The 21,930-nt window shown below is 41.9% G+C and overlaps 1 protein-coding gene across 2 annotated transcripts in view; it reads right to left on the bottom strand.

Annotated features, from left to right (window-relative positions):
* Nucleotides 1-3,175: 3,175 nt before the first annotated feature.
* Nucleotides 3,176-21,930, bottom strand: part of LOC126174952 (UDP-glycosyltransferase UGT5-like) — a 76,493-nt gene continuing 57,738 nt past the window's right edge. For both annotated transcript variants that reach the window (XM_049921413.1, XM_049921411.1), the window contains exons 5-7: nucleotides 6,525-6,747; nucleotides 6,222-6,441; nucleotides 3,176-3,653 (exon numbers count right to left, since the gene is read on the bottom strand). In XM_049921413.1, coding sequence (XP_049777370.1) covers nucleotides 3,377-3,653; nucleotides 6,222-6,441; nucleotides 6,525-6,747 — 720 coding nt within the window. In that variant the 3' untranslated portion in view covers nucleotides 3,176-3,376. The remainder of the gene's footprint in view (nucleotides 3,654-6,221; nucleotides 6,442-6,524; nucleotides 6,748-21,930) is intronic.

Here is a 21,930-nt window from a genome sequence, read left to right on the forward strand (position 1 = left end):
AACAGATTGTGTGGAAAGAAAGTCATATTGGTGGGTCCTCCCTTACATATTTTCTTTAATTCCAGTAAGTGCCAAGTATCAGGTCAAAGTAGAGAGAATATAAAATTTAGACTGGCTATGGCAAGGAAAGCATTTTTGAAGAAGAGAAAATTGTTAACATCGAGTATAGATATTAGTGTCAGAAAGTATTTTCTGAAAGTATTTGTTGGAGTGTAGCCACGTAAGGAAGTGAAACATGGACGATAAATAATTTAGACAAAGAAGAGAATAGGAGCTTTCTAAATACGGTGCTACCGTAGAATGCTGAAGATTAGATGGGTACATCACGTAACTAATGAGGAGGTACTGAATAGAATTGGGGAGAAGAGGAATTTGTGGCACAACGTGAATAGATGGGTTCGGTTGGTAAGACATGTTCTGAGGCATCAAGGGATCATTAATTTAGAACTGGAGGGAAGCGCGGAGGGTAAAAATTGTAGAGGGAGACCAAGGCATGAATACACTAAACAGATTCAGAAGGATGTAGGTTGCAATAGTTACTCGGAGATGAAGGAGCTTGCACAGGATAGAGTAGCAAGGACAGCTGCATCAATCCAGTCTCTGGACTGAAGCTCACAGCAACAACCTTTATACTAAAGTTTCACTACGGTCACACTGAGGTGCCACAGCGCTTAAATAGGAAGGAGCATCGTTTCAAAACCCTATCAGGATATCGATCGTTAGGTTCTACGATGTTTCAGTGATTATATTAATGAAAGTGTCAGTGTTGCCGTTTCCAAAAGAGCATCGCCAATTGCTGTCTCAGCTCACTCATATAGCCATTACGTTTCATCTCGAGTATTTTGCTGGTTACCAGAACCTTTTGGTGGTTAACAAAACCATTAATTATAATAATCCAAAGCTTTTTCCTTCAGTTCATCGAAACAACGAGCCTTTATGAAAACTTTGGTCTTCAACTCAATTTTTATTTTAGCTCGTTTATTCCAAAAGCATGTTTTAACAGTGTAGCAGCCAAACTCTGACACTGGCCCACGTCATAGTTCTTGAACGTCCTTAGGTGAACATTCTGTTAATGAAACCGTTGGCGATAAGTTGTTGCAACGGTCTGTGAAAAGCCAAAGGAGTAACACATGATCAGTTTACCATGTCTGACATGAAATTCTTCGCACATCCAATATCGTACAGTTGAGGTCGTTTGGTGGCTGACGTCTCAAAAAGTCTTCTCTCACCATCATCTACCTACATTCTTCTATTCGAAGCTTACAAATGAGGCACATTTACTGCAGGTCCGCTTTTTCTCGTGTGGTAGTTGAACGGTGCGCTGCTGTGGTGATTATACACCACATTTTTGTCAGCTGCTGCAACTCTTGACAAGCTATTACTGTTGTAGTGTTTTTTCCTTCTTTATAGAATCCGATGCAGCGCGAATCACACCGCTCGTTACTACTTGCATATTTTTGCTAAAATGCTATCTTCTTTTGTCAATGATGTATTCACTTTGGAGCTGAAACGATAATCCTTGATTGCTTTATACTGAGTTTAGACAGGTAACTGATTCTTGTCTGTTGCAAATAATCCTATGTCATCATACGATTGATCGCAGAAGGCGACCCAGAAATATCAACTGCTACTGCGGCTACCCTATCTTAACAAAGACATTCTTTTGAAGCCATCCTGGATAATGCAGAAGCTTAGATTTGATTTGCGTTACTTAATGATTTTTTCCTATTGAATAAAGGTGACTATAATTGAAGCAAGAGCATCTATTTTAATGTAATCTGTTGTGATTGGCAAGAGAGCCAACACCGTTTTACTAAAGGAGGCCGAAAGGCACGCGTTTTAGCTCACGCAGGCTGGCGTGAGGTTTGGAACAGGACAAGGAAATTAGAATTTAGAAAAACGGACGTATCTGGTGGAATACTTAACTTTAATCCATTAATGATGAACGTCGGTTTTGACGGTACATGATTCACAATATCAATAGTAACTGATAATGACGCCTTGCTAGGTCGTAGCAAATGACGTAGCTGAAGACTATGCTAAACTATCGTCTCGGCAAATGAGAACGTAAGTAGGCAGTGAACCATCGCTAGCAAAGTCGGCTGTACAACTGGGGCGAGTGCTAGGAAGTCTCTCTAGACCCGTCGTGTGGCGGCGCTCGGTCTGCAATCACTGATAGTGGCGACACGCGGGTCCGACGTATACTAACGGTCCGCGGCAGATTTAAAGGCTACCACCTAGGAAGTGTTGTGTCTGGCGGTGACACCACATAATCGATATTACTTCCACTATGATTTCTAAGAACGACAATTAAATGAATATTTTGAAACAATTGTCTTGGTCATACATACATACATTGTGGCTATCTGTGTTACCAACAAAATTAACAAGTGTACCCAAACACGTATGAGTTTCTGTAAGGTAGGTGAAAAACATGAAAACAGAGAAAACAGCTCCATCAAAATAAATAAATAAAAATAGAAAGAGGCAACTGACACCCATAGAGAAACAGTAAATGCAAAAGTAAACAGAATAAGAAACTTTCGCTCTGCGGCGAAGTGTGCCCTGATTTTAAACTTCTTGGCGGATTAAAACTGTGTGTCGGACCGAGAGTCGAACTAGGGACCTTTGCCTTTCGGGAGCAAGTGCTTTAATGGCTGAGTGACCCAAGCATGACCCACGACCCGTCCTCACAGATTCACTTCCACCAGTAGCTCATCTCCTATCTTCCTGACTTTACAGATGCTCTCCTGCATATCTTGCGGGGCTAGCACTCCTGGAAAAAAGGATAATGTGATATATGGCTTAGCCACAGTCTGGGTAACGTTTCCACAATGAAATTTTCACTCTGCAGCGGAGTTTCTGCTGCTATGAAACTTCTTGGCAGATTAGACCTGTGTACCGGAAGGAATGAAGTTAAGAGCTGAAGTTATAGCGGAAGGATGGTTGTGTCGTCGGGTAATCAATCGTGCATGGTTAGCTTAGTCGGTAGAGTACTTTCCCGCAAAAAGCAAAGATCCTGAGTTCGAATTTCGGTCCGACACTCAGTTTTCATCTGCTATGAAGCTTCAGTATAAGAACTGTTTCCTTTCTCGCCATCACATAACATTGCAAATACCAGTCAAAGAAAGATAATACGAAACAAAAATGTTTACTTTATAAAAAATACAGTCATTCCATCAATAAATATAAAGGGGGTTATGTTCCAGTTGTCTGTATAGCAGGAATAATATCTTTTTTATAACAGTGCCATGTAAAATTAAGCAGTCATTTGCTGAGGTTCACATTGCAACACAACCTTCTCTGTGGCCTAACAATTGGCCCCAGCTATAGTCAAAAACAATGAAACGCCTACAGATTCGTTCCAAAATTAGCTTCACGCAGTCTTTTGCTTCAGATTAACAGCCACAAGACTTTTACAATAGCAGGCTATCCTGTACAGCAAATAGATCGCGACTGACGCCGCTGCAACCACGAATGCGATGACGTCGAGCAGCAGCAGCTGCCACCAGCTGAGGTCGAGGGCTGCGCTGCGCAGGTGGGGAGCTCCATTGTGGCGTATCACGTACTCGATCCACCACACGGCAGTGTCCAGAGACCTCTCCTGGTGCTCGCGGAATACCGCTGAGAATCGCTTCATATTTTCTCTGTAGCTGTGGGTAAAAGAGGATGGGTGATTATTTGTTACAAGTAGTAATTAGGAGTGACGGTAAAAGAACAGCACAAGAAAAAATAGCTTCCATGAAGTAAAACCTACTAATAGATAAATAGGAAACAAAAAATCAATATAAATTTAGGATAACCTTTCTACAAGTCACACTAAACTTCACACTCGATTCAGATACAAGTTCAGAAAGAATAAAAAAGTACAAGCGAAAGGTAGCAACCTGTATTACATCAAAGTTTTCTGAGTATCTTACCATATCATATTATAAAAGTCATACAGGAGGACTGACCTTTCGGCCATGGTTAGACTGGCCTTCTTCTGGGTCTACCTGATGTGCTTTCGTTATGAGGTGTCGCTAGGGCGGGCGCGCAGGCAATGGTGGCTCTGTGTTCGAATCACACAATCGAGCCCCAGTCTCACAGAGATGTCCTGAGGTGCCTCACATAGAGAGCACCGCAGAGTACCCCTCAGAGCTACAACAACCGCTTCTCGCTTTTTGCCAAGATTAATGTTTTTTTCATTTTTTTACAAAGATGGGAACCTTTATTTATGATAATGTAGAGTCAAATCACCAACAGAATGTATAGTTTCACATACACACCATGTCCTTCATACCACATGTATACAGACTCATCTTGATTCACTTTATGACGACTACGTGTTCCGTGTTCTCACAACAAAGGGCACTGTCGAATATAAATAAGACTCTCCACTTCTCTATTATAAACATCACCAACAACAAAAGTTTGGTAGGCAATAATGTCACGAGCAGCGAATCTTTCAAGGACACCTCACAGCTATGGCACATCAGTAGACCCAGAAGAAGGCCGGAACGTTGGCTTCTCATATTTAGCTTCTACACTACTGGCCATTAAAATTGCTACACCACGAAGATGACATGCTACAGAGCCGAAATTGAGCGGACAGGAAGAAGATGCTGTGATATGCGAATGATTAGCTTTTCAGAGCATTCACACAAGGCTGGCGCCAGTACCGACACCTAAAACGTCCTGACATGAGGAAAGTTTCCAACCGATTTCTCATACACAAACAGCAGTTGACCGGCGTTGCCTGGTGAAACGTTGTTGTGATGCCTCGTGTAAGAAGGAATTTTTCGTACCAACACGTTTCCGACATTGATAAAGGTCGGATTGTAGCCTATCGCGATTGCGGTTTAACGTATCGCGACACTGCTGCTGGCGTTGGTCGAGACCCAATGACTGTTAGCAGAATATGGAATCGGAGGGTTCAGGAGGGTAATACGGAACGCCGTGCTGGATCCCAACGGCCTCGTATCACAAGCAGTCGTGATGACAGACATCTTATCCGCATGGCTGTAACGGATCGTGCAGACACGTCTCGATCCCTGAGTCAACAGAAGGGGACGTTCGCAAGACAACAACCATCTGCACGAACGGTTCGACGACATTTGCAGCAGCTTGGACTATCAGCTCAGAGACCATGGCTGCGGTTACCCTTGACGCTGCATCACAGACACGAGCGCCTGCGATGGTGTACTCAACGACGAACCTGGGTGCACGAGTGGCAAAATGTAATTTTTTCAAATGAATCCAGGTTCTGTTTACGGCATCATGATAGTCGCATCCTTGTTTGGCGACATCGCGGTGAACGCACATTGGAAGCGTGTATTCGTCATCGCCATACTGGCGTATCACACGGCGTGATGGTATGGGTGCCATTTGTTACACGTCTCGGTCACCTCTTGTTCGCATTGACGGCACTTTGAACAGTGGACGTTACAGTTGAGATGTGTTACGACCCATGGCCCTACCCTTCATTCGGTCCCTGTGAAACCCTACATTTCAGTAGGATAATGCACGACCGCATGTTGCAGGTCCTGTACGGGCCTTTCTGGATACAGAAAATGTTCGACTGCTGCCCTGGTCAGCACATTCTCCAGATCTCTCACCAATTGAAAACGTCTGGTCAATGGTGGCCGAGTAACGGGCTCGTCACAATACGCCAGTCACTACTCTTGATGAACTGTGGTATCGTGTTGAAGCTGCATGGGCAGCTATGACTGTACACGCCACCCAAGTTCTGTTTGACTCAATGCCCAGGAGTATCAAGGCCGTTATTACGGTCCGAGGTGGTTGTTATGCGTACTGCACCCAAATTGCGTGAAAATGTAATCACATGTCAGTTCTCGTATAATATATTTGTCCAATGAATACTCGTTTATCATCTGCATTTCTTCTTGGTGTAGCAATTTTAATGGCCAGTAGTGTACATTATAGTGCGGTACAATAATCAGAAAACTTTTATGTCAACTGACTCTGGTTGTAGAAGTCTACGCAACTACATTCATCCATAGAAATTATCTATTTTATGTCTAAAACAAATGTATATCAAGTGCAAATAGATTCAGAATACGTCGACGCTCGACTAAAGGAATGAAATGAGGTCAAGGCTAAATAATTTGTCGATATAGGGATCTCTGAAGGTAATTGAGAGCTCAGTTCGAGAAATATGAGGAGTAGAAGTATGTGTTAGTTTGTTACTTTCTCTACAAAATGGATACGTATAAACTTACCTAGCGTTTCCAAGTACTGCATGAATGGCACTCAGAACCGTATCGATAGTGACGTCTTTGAACTGCAAGCGGTAGCCTATACCGGCCTGTTCCATCTTAGCCACATTGTGGGGCTGATCTCCCATGAAAGGAATGCCAATCAAAGGCACTGCGAAGTAACTTGCTTCATTCATGCTCTGGAGTCCTCCCTGGGTAATGAACAGTTTAATGTTTGGATGTGCTGAAAAAGTGGCAATAGACGTAAAAGTTACGACACTGACGAAGCTTTACTTGTAAAGACTGGTGCACTGTACAGAAGCTTACCCAAGACGTCCTGCTGGGGCAGCCACTTGGCTATCATGACGTTCTCCGGCTGTCCAGGCAGGCTGTCCACCTCCCACTTCCAGAGCACCCGCTGCGGCAGCTGTGCGAAGGCTTCGAGGAACGCTCGCCTCTTATGCTCTGGCAGCGCAGTGCTTCTCACGTTGCTGCCGAGGCTGAAGTAAATTACACCATCTTTTGCACCATCGAGGAAATCCTGGATATTCTGTAAAATAAGTAGTCTTATGAGCCAGTTTATCCTGCGCGCAAATTGTTACAATAGGTAATGTTTCACAAATATATAGAAAGCAATCAAAGAGACAGATTTTGATGGCATTTGTGGTAAATTTCTTTTATTCCTAAGCAGAATAAACACTACATTTATCACTTGTAACGATTGTAAATTGGGTGTCACATTATTTTCATCACGAGGTATTCTCCTCTATAGATTAAAAGCCACTAAACTCATTTGCATCACTGAGCCTATGGGAACATCAAAGTCTATTTCCCCCGGAGCGCTACTCCTCGTCTTAGAGGGTATATCTATGTTGTTTGGCATTGTGGATAAGAATTTGTAGTAGGTTGCAGATAAGAATTAATGATGTGTTCCTGGATATATTCGCTAACTGATAACTGAGGAAACTGAAATCATTATGTGCAATATTTCTGTTGTGTCACCAGCTGCCAACGTATCTTGTTTTATTTCCACAATAATTTTGGTATATTTTATTAATTTTAAATCTTGATATATTTAGCCACAGATTAGAGCTTCACTCCTCTTTGTATCATAACAAGTCTGAAGTGAGAACATCAGAGTTCACCTACACCAGAGATCACCTGTTTCATATGTTTACTATGCATGTATACACAGTTTCAAAACATGAGTGGCTGCTGCTGTCAAATTTCACAAGTGTGAAGATGTACTTACAGACATCTCTCATTACTCATGTTGAAACAGAGCTGCCTACAAGCCACTTCAAATTGAGCAATATTTATTATTATTATTGTTATTAAATTATCAAATTCTAATTTCAAATGACCAACTAAACTGAAAGTAATAGTGACTAATATTACATGCATCATACTCATGAATAAAAATCAACCCAATAAAATTGTAAGTAATTGTATACCTACATATCTTTAGTGAAGTGATTTCCAGTTCAGTTTTTCATAAATTTAGAATCCCTATACAAAACAATATTTCTCTTGATATACCGCATATTTCATCATTTGCTGTAGTGAAATATCAACACCCAGAAAACTTATGTCTTTGGCTTCATTTAAGTTAAAATTCTGTTCGTATATACAGCCTTGCTCAAATAACTATATTATCTTTTTATGCTTATCTCAACAGTCACATTAAAGAAATTTCATATGTGGTTGCTCAGTGCCACCTAGTAAAGGAAATGTGTTAAATTTGAGACATTTACCTATATAAGGAACATGGTTACATCCAGCATATAAATTATGCTATATTTACGTAAATTTATGGAAATTATTCCTTGCATACATTCCTAGACCTTTCTGTACTAAGAGCTTTTCTAACCTGACAATTAAAAAGGAGGTGAACTAGCTATCATTTAACAATCGAAAAATCTCATTTCTGTCGATAAAACTGTGACTTTCAGTACTATATGATTCAAATATATTACATAAATTGTAATTAATGGGCTTTCTCTCATACATTCTTGTATTTATGTTACTTATGAAGTTGCGCTTTACGTAATTAAGTACACCTAAAACACAGAAAAGTAATTTTTGAAAGATATTCAAAGGGATCTAATAGCTTATCTAATAATTTTCCACATCAGTAACAGAATTTAGAGCAAAAAAGCAAGGCTGCAGTTATTCTCTTAAATATTATTAACCTTTAGAGCATTTGCTACACAAGTAATTACCCCTGTCGACGTTCCTTAAAATAGCTGGTCTACCACTACTCTAAATCTCACACAAACCCATATCTTCATCCATATCTTCATCACTCTGTTGTTGTTGTTGTTGCGGTCTTCAGTCCTGAGACTGGTTTGATGCAGCTCTCCATGCTAATCTATCCTGTGCAAGCTCCTTCATCTCCCAGTACTTACTGCAACCTACATCCTTCTGAATCTGCTTAGTGTATTCATCTCTTGGTCTCCCTCTACGATTTTTACCTTCCACGCTGCCCTTCAATGCTAAATTTGTGATCCCTTGATGCCTCAGGACATGTCCTACTAACCGATCCCTTCTTCTAGTCAAGTTGTGCCACAAACGTCTCTTCGCCCCAATCCTATTCAATACCTCCTAATTAGTTACATGATATACCCACCTAATCTTCAATATTCTTCTGTAGCACCACATTTCGAAATCTTCTATTCTCTTCTTCTCCAAACTATTTATCGTCCATGTTTCACTTCCACACATGGCTACACTCCATACAAATACTTTCAGAAACGACTTCCTGACACTTAAATCTATACTCGATGTTAACAAATTTCTCTTCTTCAGAAATGCTTTCCTTGCCATTGCCAGTCTGCATTTTATATCCTCTCTACTTCGACCATCATCAGTTTTTTGCTCCCCAAATAGCAAAACTCCTTTACTACTTTAAGTGTTTCATTTCCTAATCTAATTCCCTCAGCATCACCCGACTTAATTCGACTGCATTCAATTATCCTCGTTTTGCTTTTGTTGATGTTCATCTTATACCCTCCTTCCACGACACTGTCCATTCCGTTCAACTGCTCTTCCAAGTCCTTTGCTGTATCTGACAGAATTACAATGTCATCGGCGAACCTCAAAGTTTTTATTTCTTCTCCCTCGATTTTAATACCCACTCCAAATTTTTCTTCTGTTTCCTTTACTGCTTGCTCAGTATACAGATTGAATAACATCGAGGAGAGGCTACAAACCTGTCTCACTCCCTTCCCATCACTGCTTCCCTTTCATGCCCCCCCCCCGACTCTTATAACTGCCATCTTGTTTCTGTACATATTATAAATAGCCTTTTGCTCCCTATATTTTACCCCTGCCACCTTTAGAATTTGAAAGAGAGTATTCCAGTTAACATTGTCAAAAGCTTTCTCTAAGTCTGCAAATGGTAGAAACGTAGGTTTGCCTTTCCTTAATCTTTCTTCTAAGATAAGTCGTAAGGTAGTACCTTACCCGCACTCCTATTTTTTTACTCATTATTAAACCTACTCCTGCATTACCCCTATTTGATTTTGTATTTTTAACCCTGTATTCACCTGACCAGAAGTCTTGTTCCTCCTGCCACCGAACTTCACTAATTCCCACTCTGTATGTTATATTTAGGATATAAAAACTAGTTCTATTTGTATACTATGGTTTAACAATAATTTGTGATGTTCAAATCTCCACAGTGTTAATTGCTTTTACCATTTTCTTTGAAATACCAATACCCTCCATACAATGGAGTTTTTATGATGGAATTAATAATTTTAGAGTTTGTAATGTTTCAGTCTTAAATCCTTTGTATTTTATTCTTTGACCTTTGTCGGTCATAGATTGTACATAAAGTGGCAATTCTTAAAGATTAGCGTTTTTATGCTTTCTGTTCACATTTTACATTTGTGTGGATATGTTATTATATTTAAGATTAGATTAGGTCCTCTAAATTATAAACATTGATATATTCTGTACTCAATAATGTTTCCTTTACATTAAGTGCAGCATAGTTTTGTTTTAATTTAAACTGTTTCCTAATTTCTGTAGTAATGTGATACATTTACTTCCTTTATTGTCATACATTGTATACATCAACTTATTTGATAGATATATTATTCTAAACTGAACTGAAATAATGCAGTTTACTTCCAGCTACCCATGTCACTTCTGATATTTTGATCAATAGTTCTGGTAGAGATGTTGCAACATTTTAAATTCTTCTTTGAGTGATAAAGTACAACTCCTTCATTCATTTCTTGAAGAAATATCTTGATGTCTAATGTTATCCAACTAACATCATTACCAGTTTCTCAGTTTCTGTAACAAACTGAAGTAAGATTTGTAATGGATTAACATCTAACAGTAAATCTTTTTCCTTCTATTTCTTTACCACCCTTTAGATTTGTTTGAAATAATTTGATTATTTTTCTCATCTACCTTGCTCATTAACACAATGATAACTAGTGCCTCCAGTCTTCGTGAACTGATAACATATACTATGTTACCAATAATTACACTACAAAAACTGTTACATTATCCTTCTCTTCTCATCCAACTCTGTTCTCTGAACCCTCTTTCTCTATCGTGATTACAGTTTTTCGATATTCTGAACTCTCTTTCCAAATGTTACTTTATAAAGCATGATCCATCAGTACTGGCAACGAATAAATGAGCGATGTAGATATTAATGCCAATGGCGTTGAAAACTGGTTAAATCACTAAAACTGAACAAGGTTCCAGGGTCCACGGAATATTTGTTAGTCTATACAGAATCTACAGCTTATTTGACCACTATCTTTATCTTCTTAAACTGCAGAATGCTTATACAAAAAACGATACTTAGTATTTCGAAGATTCCTTAAGTTTTTTACAATACTACCGCCAAGTATAACAGCCAACAATATGGTACAGATCCATGCAATAATATTCTGAAATCAAACATAAAGACGTATCTCGAGCTGAAAGTCCTGCTCCACACCAAGAGCAAGGGTTTTGGACAGGAAATCCCAGTATTGTTTTTCTCACATGGCATCCTGAAAATCATGCCTCAAGGTAGCCAAGTGGATGTATTACTTCTAGACATTTGAAAAGAATGTCACTCAGTAGCATACCAATGCTTATTAATAAAAGAATGGTCATTGATATACCAAACGAAATGTGAGACCGGAATGGGAATTTCTTGCTATGGAGATTGCATCATGTTATCTTGGGTGGAGGGTCATCCACAGAAGCAGAAGAAACTGTGGCATGCCAAGGTAATGTAATGGAACCAATGCTGCTCATGTGATACTTCACTCACTGACCTGGTAAACAAGATTAATAGTGTAAGTAGGCTGTTTAGATTTTTATATTAGTAATGCCACGTAGCGCTCTGTATGGAAATCACTGGCTGTGCTGTGTGCAGTCTGTGGCTAGTTTGCATTGTTGTCTGCCATTGTAGTGTTGGGCAGCGGCAGCTGGATGTGAACAGCGCGTAGCGTTGCGCAGTTGGAGGTGAGCCGCCAGCAGTGGTGGATGTGGGGAGAGAGATGGCGGAGTTTTGTAATTTGTCATGAACTGCTATATATATATTATGACTATTAAGGTAAATACATTGTTTGTTCTCTATTAATATCTTTCATTTGCTAACTATCCCTATCAGTAGTTAGTGCCTTCTGTAGTTTGAATCTTTTATTTAGCTGGCAATAGTGGCGCTCACTGTATTGCAGTAGTTCGAGTAATGAAGATTTTTGTGAGGTAAGTTATTTGTGAAAGGTATAGTTTAATGTTAGTAAGGGCCATTCTTTTGTAGGGATTTTTGAAAGTCAGATTGCTTTGCGCTAAATAATATTGTGTGTCAGGTTAAGCACAGTCGTGTATACAATTCTTCTAAGCGGACGTTTCAATAGCTGTTGCAGATATTTTGCTGAAGTTGCCTTTACTTACACGGATGTGACAAAAGTCATGAGGCTGCGATGTGAAAATATACAGTCTGCGGTAGTATCGTGTGCACAGGCCATAAAAGGGACCTGTAGTTTGAGCCGAGGCCATTCGTGTGAAATGGTTTCACAGCGAATTCAGTCTTCCGAAACCCATAGTGTCAAAAGTGTGTTGAGAATACTAAATTTCAGGCATTACCTCTCATCACGGACAACGCAGTGTCCGATTGCCTTCACGTAATGAATGGGAGCAATAGTGGCTGCGTAAAGGTATGAGAGCTAACAGACAAGCAACACTGCTTGAAATAACCGCAGAACTGAGACGTGGGACTAGGAGAGCAGAAAAGGTGTGGATGGGGCCTAATCAGATACCGTTGGTTGCACAGAAAACACATACACTTTATTTTTAAAAAATAAAACTCCCAACTGTCATTTTTAAAAGATTTTACTACACTGGCGACTGAAACCCTTATTAGAAGAATTGCAAGTTATTGTCGTCTGAAGGCCACAAGCAATGTTACACACAATCAATACCTGAAAGCCTGATTAAGAAGGTTTATAATTATTCTTCGGCTGAAGGCCAGAAGCAATCTCAAAAATACACAACTGCTGAAGGCCTGAATTACCAATAAGGAGGACAATTACACGTTAAAAAAACCAAAAACCCTTTAACACTCTTAATAACTGTAACAAGTTATAGTGATGGCTGAAGGCCTTATCACGACAGAACTGAAATTATTTGTCAGTTGAAAGCCACAAGCAATGTCGCAAACAATTAACGGCTGAAGGCCAGCAGCAGTTTCAGAATACACAAAGGCTGAAGGCCTGAATTACGAGTGAGGAAGGCAGTTACACATTAAAAAATACTAAGATATTTTCTTCTTAACAGTCAAAATGGTAACAAGCTATAGTAATGGCTAAAGGCCTTATTAAGATAAAATTGCAAACTATTGGTTGGCTGAAGGCCACAAACAATGTTACACACATTCAACGGCTGAAGGCCTGATTAAGAAAGTTGAAAATTATTCGTGGGCTGAAGGCCACAAGCAATTTCAGAATACACAAGGGCTGAAGGCCTGAATCACTTGAAAGGAAGGCAGTTGCATGTTAAAATACTAAAACCTTTTTTAAACAACCTTAACGAACTGTAACAGGTTATAGTGACGGCTGCAGGCCTTATTAAGAGAAAATTGAAAAATAGTAATGTCGGCTGAAGGCCACAAACAGTATTACAAAGAATTAACGGCTGAAGGCCGGAATTACAAGTAGGGAATCCAATAACATGTTAAAGCATTAGGGTAAATTTTAAATAATTATAACAACTTGTCCAACGTAAGACGGAGTGATCCACAGACAGTGCTCCCTAGATCGACCTGAGGAAGATGACTACAGCTGTGTAAGGAGTGAGACAGGCAGCCCAGAGTTGTACTCACGTAACAGGATGACAATGCACACTAGGGGTAGCTTCAGCGCCGACTGACCAACTAACCAATCCGCCTAACGTCCGATCACCGGTACAACAGTGGAATACTTTTAGGCAAGAGTGAAGGGACAGATAGCACTACGTCTTTAGAAAACACCCAAGGCCGAAGGAAACACTATAACCAAGACAGAACTCTCAAAAAATATGCGCAGTATAATACGAGATGCTGTCGAGCTACACGCCGTGTCGGACAGGATCAACACGACGAGGAAAGGTACATTGCCGGAAAAGTATGATAACCTAGAGGGCAGGTCACTGGGGCGTTAGTGGCCACAAAGCAAAAAATACTGCTGGTTGCACTTCACTAATAACAATAATACTAAATCCAAACTAACATCGGATAATAGCTTCCACCAACCTGACAGACTCCACTTGTTGCAGTTGGTCTCACCGACCCTGGGAGCAGCATCAAGCAAACAACAGCGAGTACTCAAACAGTGGAGGTTTCAGTACTGGACATGGTTCACCCAACTTCAACCGTCCTGGGTTTGGTCGTCAGCTACAGAGCTACAGCCCCTCGATCCGACAGTGCCTTCACGCCGCCAGCGGTCCCGGCCTCCCCTCGTGCAGTGGACCTTCCCGCTGTTCAGTCCAGAGCTGAGAAGCAGTGAGGTCCGGACATTCAGTACTCGCCCGCATCCGCTGGCCACACACATGCACTGTCTGAAGGAAGGATGTGGTCGCGAGAGTGCACGACCACGTCAAGGACCACATTCAGGGAGTTTTAGTTGAATGGACCGTGATATTCGAGTAGTGCAACTTTCACTGGGGTGTGTGTGTCCGCCCGTCGAAGTGACCACATGGCATAAGTTGTCAATCCACGATTTATACTGGGATCTTTCCCATGCGAAACTTATGTGGGGACGACCGTTGGTTGCTCGTTAGGTCGATCATCGCAACAGACGACGTGCATTTGGTCTTCCGACTGCCTGTAGCTTCTCTATGTTTGTGCCGACTTATAATTCGTCCGTGTTGCTTCACAGTGACTGGTTTTAGTATTATGAGTTGTTGGTGGAATTGGCTCTGAGCACTATGGGACGCAACTTCTGAGATTATTAGTCCCCTATAACTTAGAACTAGGTAAACCTAACTAACTTAAGGACATCACACACACCCATGCCCGAGGCAGGATTCGAATCTGCGACCGTAGCGGCCTCGCGGTTCCAGACTGCAGCGCCTATAACCGCACGGCCACTTCGGCCGGCTGTTGTTGGTGGAATTGTTTTCTCAGATCCACGCGCATCTTGTTGTTTTGAATGAGCACTAATTTTAATGCTGTCTGCGTACTGGATTTGGTGGAAGTTGCGAACAGACATCAGTTTGGTTGGGGCGCAGCAGCAAGCAGGTCTGTGCAGCGCGAGGGCAAGCCAGGGCCACTGGCAGGGTACTGTCACTGCCGGATCGAGGAGGGGTAGCTGCGAAAGCGACGACTTCGTTGTACACCGAACCCTGGACGTTTAAGTTGAGTGAAGAGTTAACTGCTTATGCAACCCCAACTATTCTGAGATCTCGCCTTTGGTTGCCAGGTTGTTGCTCCCAAGGCCGCTGATAATGGCGCAACGAGTGAAGTATTTTGAGGCGGTGAAATATTTCAGTTGTCTTTCTCTATTCTTTATTCATCATTGAATTTAGTATTATTCTTATTAGTGAAGTGCAAACAGCGGTATTTTTTGCCTTGTGGCTGCTAACGCCCCAGTTGCCTGCCCTGGAGGTTAGCTTACTTTTCTGGAAGTGTACCTTTCCTCTAAGTAATGAGAAAAATCTGGGGAACTGTGTTGGAGAATGGTGTATGGAGAATTGGAAAGAACAATAAATTTATCAGTTAATGATTCAATCCACTATCATGAGGAAATTAAAAAGTAGGGGCTGCAATAGGCTGGACATGTGACTAGATTGGAAAACAACAGAATCACCAAGAAAGCATTGAAGGAACTCTACAGGCAACAAGACCATTGGGCCAACCCCATACAAGGTGGAAAAATGACACAGAGGAAGACATCGCAGCATTAGAAAATTCCACAGGGTTGATAGAGGCTGCAAGAGATACAAGGCGGTGGAAGCAGATTGTAGACAGAGTACCTTTCCTCGGCGTGCTGTCCGACACGGCGTGTAGCTCGACAGCATCTCGTATTATACTGCGCATATTCTTTGAGAGTTCTGTCTTGGTTCTAGTGTTTCCTTCGGCCTTGGGTGTTTTCTGAAGATGTAGTGCTGTCTGTCTCTTCACCCTTCCCTAAAAGTATTCCAATGTTGTACCGGTGATCGGACGTTAGGCGGATTGGTTAGTTGGTCGATCGGCGCTTAAGCTGTCCCTAGTTGAGTTGCCACCCTGTTACGTGAGTACAACTCTTGGCTGTCTGTCTCACCTTACCTTATGATTGAGTTAACTCCCCACGCCGATCCTTGGAACACTTGCTGAGAACCGTGTGGCCTGATTCTTAAGATTGTGATGTTGTTTTAAGGCTATTTGTAATTTCCTAAATATTGTTGGCGTGGCCTTCAGCTGAGTAATAACTTCACTTCTTTTATAATACGGCTTTCAGCCGTGTTACAATAAGTTTTTTTTTCAAAAGCAAACTTGTTTCAAAAGCAAAGTATTTGTTGAAATGTGTGCTGTTTGGAACTGTTGTTCTGACTTCTAATTCGGGCCTTCAGCCATTTACTTTTTGAGGTTACTGTTAGTGGCCTTCGGCCCAATATTGTGGAATTTTTGGTGATAAGTACGTCAGCTATGTGCGGCTCGCATTGTTGCCGTTCATAACTTGAAAAGCGGTAGTGGCGTCTCGATTCCTTCATGTTTTACGGGCGCCAATGAATTGCTAGCGTTGTTTGTCCGCGAGTGGCAGCAGCAGCGGCTATCGATATCCAGTACTGTGGTACTATCTCTGGTGCCACGGTAACTATTTCCAGGTCGTTGTGTGCGTCAGGCAGTTCGGGCCTTCGGATGGAGCAGCGAGGAGGTCCGCAGCGCGGAGGCAGGCTGGGACCGCTGGCAGCGTGCAGGCATCGCTGGATTGAGGGGCTGTGGCCGACGACCGAACCCAGGACGTTTGAAGTTGAGTGAACCGCATCCAGTACTGAAACCTCCACTGTTTGAGATCTCGCTGTTGTTTGCATGTTGCTGCTCCCAGGGTCGGTGAGGCCATCCGCAACAAGTGGAGCCTGTCAGATTGGTGGAAGCTATTAGCCGCATTCTACTCCTTGATGTTAGTTTGGATTTAGTATTATTCTTATTAGAGAAGTGCAACATGCGGTATTTTCTGCCTTATGGCCGCTAACGTCCCAGTTACCTGCCCTTTCCGCATCGTGTTGATCCTGTCCGACATGGCGTGTAGTTCGTCAGCCTGTTGAACTGTCCTGTGCATATGTTTTTGGGAGGTCTACCTTGGTTCTAGTGTTTCCTTCGGCCTTGGGTGTGTTTCTGAAGACGTGGTGCTGTCCGTCTCTTTGCCCTTGCCTAAAAATATTCCATCGCTGTACCAGTGATCGGACGTTAGAAGGCTTGGTTAGTCAGTCGGTCTCGCTTAAGCTGTCCCTAGTGTGAGTTGCCATCCTGTTACGTGAGTACAACTCTTGGCTGCCTGTCTCACCGTTTACACAGCTGTAGTCATCTTCCTCAGGTTGATCCAGAGAGCACTGTCTGTGGATCTCCCCATCTTATTTTGGCAAGCTGTCATAACTGTTTAAAATTTACCCTAATGTTTTAACATGTTATTGCCTTCCCGGCTTGTAATTCTGGCCTTCAGCCGTTAATTCTTTGTAACACTGCTTGTGGCCTTCAGCTGACAAATTATTTTCAATTTTCTCTTAATAAGGCCTCCAGCCGTCACTATAGCCTGTTACAGTTCGTTAAGATTGTTTAAAAAGGTCTTAGTATTTTAACATGCAATTGCCTTCCTTACTTGTGATTCAGGCCTTCAGCCCTTGTGTATTCTGAAAATTGCTTGTGGCCTTCAGCCCCAATAATTTTGAATTCTTTCTTAATCAGGCCTTCAGCCATTAATTGTTTGTAATATTGCTTGTGACCTTCAGCCGACAAATAACTTTCAGTTCTGTTTTAGTGAGGCCTTCAGCCGTCACTAAAGCTTGTTACAAGTTATTAAGATCATTAGAAAGGGTTTTAGTATTTTAAGGGTAATTGTCCACATTATCTGTAATTCGGGCCTTCAGCCCTTGTATATTCTGAAATTGCTTGTGGTCTTCAGCCCACGAATAATTTTCAACCTTCTTAATCAGGCCTTCAGCCGTTGATTGTGTGTAAGATTGTCTGTGGTCTTCAGCCAAACAATTATTTGCAATTTTTTTCTTAACAAGGCCTTTAGTCGTTACTATAGCTTGTTACCGTTTTGATTCTTAAGAAGTATTTGTTAATCTGTAACTGCCTTCCCCACTTGTAATTTAGGCCTTCAGTCGTTGTGTATTCTAAAATTGCTGCTGGCCTTCAGCCGTTAATTGTTTGTAATTTTGCTTGTGGCTTTCAGCCGACAAATAGTTTCAAGTCTGTCTTGATAAGGCCTTCAGTCGCCACTATAATTTGTTGAAGTTATTAAGGACGTTAAAAAGGTTTTTGGTATTTTTAACGTGTAATTGTCCACCTTATTGGCAATTCAGGCCTTCAGCAGTTGTGTATTTTTGAAACTGCTTCTGGCCTTCAGCCGACGAATAATTTTGAGTCTTCTTAATCAGGCCTTCAGCCGTTGATTGTGTGTCACATTGCTTGTGGCCTTCAGCCGACAATATCTTGCAATTCTTCTAATAAGGCTTTCAGCTGCCAGTGTAGTAAAATCTTTTAAATTGATTGTTGAGAGGTTTGTGTTTTTTCTTTAAAAATAAAGTTTATGTGTTTTCTGTGCAACCAGCGGTAACTGATTAGGCCCCGTCCACACCTTTCCTGCTTTCCCTAAGTCCCACGTCTCAGCTGCAGATATTTTGCTGAAGTTGCCTTTATTTACACGGATGTGACAAAAGTCGTGGGGCTGCGATGTGCACATATACAGTCTGCAGTAGTATAGTCTACACAGGCCATGAAAAGGACCTGTAATTTGTGCCGAGGCGATTCATGTGAAATGGTCGCAGGATGGGAATTAACAAACTTTAAGACGGAATAGTAGTTGGAGCTAGACGCATGGGAAATTAAATTTCGGAAATCATTATCGAATTCAGTCTTCCGAGACCCATAGAGTCAAATGTGTGTCGAGAATACTAAATTTCAGGTATTGCCTCTCACCACGGACAACGCAAAGACCGATTGCCTTCACGTAACGACTGGGAGCAACAGCGGTTGCGTGAAGTTATCAGTGCTAACAGACAAGCAACACTGGGTGAAATAACCGCAGAAATAAATGTGGGATGTGCAGCGAACGTATCCGTTAGGACAGTGCGGTGAAATTTGGTGTTAATGAGTTATGGGAGCAGAGAATCGATGGACGTGCCATTGCTAACAGCACGACATCACATGCAGCACGTTTTCAGGGCTCGTGACCATATCGGTTGGACCCTAGACGAATGAATAGCCGTGGCCACGCCAGATGAATACCTATTTCAGTTGGCAAGAAGTGATGGTAGATTCGAACGTGGCGCAGACCCCACAAAGCCATGAACCCAAGTTATCAACAAGGCACTTTGCAAGCTGTTGGTGGCTCCATAAAGGTGTGGACTGCGTTTACATGGAATGGATTTGGTACTCTGGTCCAAATCAACCGATCATTGACTGGAAATGGTTATGCTGGGCTACTTGGAGAATATTTGCTGCTGTTCGTGGACTCATGTTCCAGAACAATTATAGAATTTTTAAGGATGACACAACTGCTCATGAGGGATTTGAAGGACAATCTGGACGATTCGAGCGAATGCTTTGGCCACCCAGATCGCTGGACATGAATCCTATCGACCATTTATGGGACATGATCCAGATCTCAGTTCGAGCACAAAATCCTGCACCGGAAACACTTTCGCGATTACGGACAGCTATAGAGGCAGAATGGCTCAATAGTTCTGCTGGGGGCTTCCAACAACTTGTTGAGTCCAAGACACGTCGAGGTGCCGCACTACGCCGGGCTAACGGAGGTCCGATACGATATCAAGAGATGTCTCATGACTTTGGTCACTTTAATGTATAATGAAACACCAAGTGCAAAAACCTGTACAATTATTCAGTCAGAAGATTTCAAAGTGGTCGAAAATTTGACAATTTGCTTTAGGTATACACAAATGAAAAATTGTGCATTTCCCAAAAAGGAGAAACTTAGCACCCAATGACAGATTAGACACGAGACTGCATGAGACACCAATGTGATCAATCTTACACTTTCGCTCCAGTTTGTGGGAGCTATACCGAACAGGACTGGCCGCTGATTTGTTTGACACACACGAGAGAGTCACATAAATACTGAAAAATCGAACATGAGTGCCCAGCAAAGCACGATGCCCTAGGATGGCACTAGCCGACGTAGGTTGGTGGTACCTCCCTATCCAAATTATGTAAAACTCCTTTGAGGGGGAAGTGGTTTATCTGGAAATGGGCATTCTTTGGAAAACAGGAGGAGGTCAGCGGTAGTATATTACAGAGAGTGTGACGCAAGGAAACAGGAGGAACCGTGCAGATTTTGTTGAAAGCGAGGTACCACGCTGGAGCGCTGCTATTTGTTTGGTGGAGACTACGCCAAGGAGAGCGATTAGCTTCTCGCATGAACTATGAAAGAGACAGGGTGACTAGAGGCAGACGTTGATGAATAACGTGTCCTAATGGGCCAGATATCATCATCATCATCTTCTTCTTCTTCTTCAACAGTTTCCAGCCCCAGGTTGGGTCCGTTTGAACGTAAGCCTCGCCATCTAGTCCTGTTTTCCCACCATCTTCAGTCCCTACCTCTTTTTTCAGCAAACTCCTCCATATCTTTCTGCCATTTATCCCATGGTCTTTCTCTTTTCTCTTTGCTTCTCAGCTCCATTTCATGTATCCTCTTGTGAATCCTCCTGTTTTCTATTCTCTTTAAGTGCACATAGCATCTTGGCCTTGATGTTTCTATCCTGCTCTGTAAGGGATCCTCTTTCACTGTTTCCCTTACCCTTACATTCCTCATCCTATCTCTCCTTGTTGCTCCTGTCCTACTTCTGCGGAACTTCATTTCACAATCCTGTAATCAGCCTACATTGGTTTTCTTCGTTATTGTCTCAAATGCATAATTCAGGATTAGGATGCTGTGGCTTCTACATATTACTTCTTTGCTGTTTCGTGGGAAATCTGTATTCCAAACCAGACTCCTAAAACTTCGCAGAAGTTCACTGATCTTTTTCTCATTTCTTCCGTTTTCCTCTGCCCCACTTCCCAAGTACTTAACACTTTCCACCTTCTTCAGTTGCTCACCTCCAGTTCTTCTTCAACAAACTTTTTTTTCTATTTGTAACAAGGATCTCACATTTATTTTCATTAAATTTCATTCAATACTGTCTCACAGTTACTTCCCAAGCATCCAGCTGTTCCTGAATCTCCTCCTCCCTGCTTCCCCAGATCATCAAGTCATCCCTGAACACCACTGCTCTCATCTTGTCTTCTCCAGTTTTTTCTGCCAGCTTAGTCATTACCTCATACATGTACCACAATGAAGGGAAGGGATGACTATGGACTGCCGTGTTTCACACCACTTACTTGCTGGAATCAGTCTGTCTTTCATTGCCCTGTTTCACATCACTCAGACTTCCACATTACATCTCCTACACTCTGCTTGTTATCTATTTTCCATATCCTTCTTTTCTAGTGCTTCCCGGACCTTTCCTCTGCAGACGCAATCAAACGCGTTTTCTATATCGAGAAAGGTCACCACAGTTTCTAACCGAAATCAATAGTGGTGCTCCTGCAGCTGCCTCACTGCAAATATGAGGTCAACAGTTGACCCCTCGGTTCTGAACCCATGCTGTTACTCTCTAAATTTGTTCTTTACCATTTCTTCGGATTCTGATCTCCAGGATCTTGTCATATACCTTTACACAGTGTGGTATCAGTGTGACCTCTGTAGTTCCTAAAATCCTTTCAACTATCTTTTCCAATCTTCTGAAGTCTTCTTATCATTCCACGCCACCTTCATAACATCATACAACCAACGTTCTCCAACCTCCCCAGCTGCATTAACCATTTCGACACTTATTTTGTCCATACCCGGTGCCTTTCCTCCTTTCATCTCGTCCAGTGATAGTATAATTTCTTTCCATGTCGGGTCCTTCCCGCCTACACCTTTCAGAGTTAACGTCTACCTCCTTTGGTCTATTATCTTCATTTACAATTCCGTTTAGATTTAGCAAATGCTCAAAATACTCCTTCCGCACTATCTTCAGTGTCTCTTTGTCA

Source organism: Schistocerca cancellata, chromosome 3 (assembly GCF_023864275.1).
Source record: "Schistocerca cancellata isolate TAMUIC-IGC-003103 chromosome 3, iqSchCanc2.1, whole genome shotgun sequence".
Taxonomy (NCBI): Eukaryota; Metazoa; Arthropoda; class Insecta; order Orthoptera; family Acrididae; genus Schistocerca; species Schistocerca cancellata.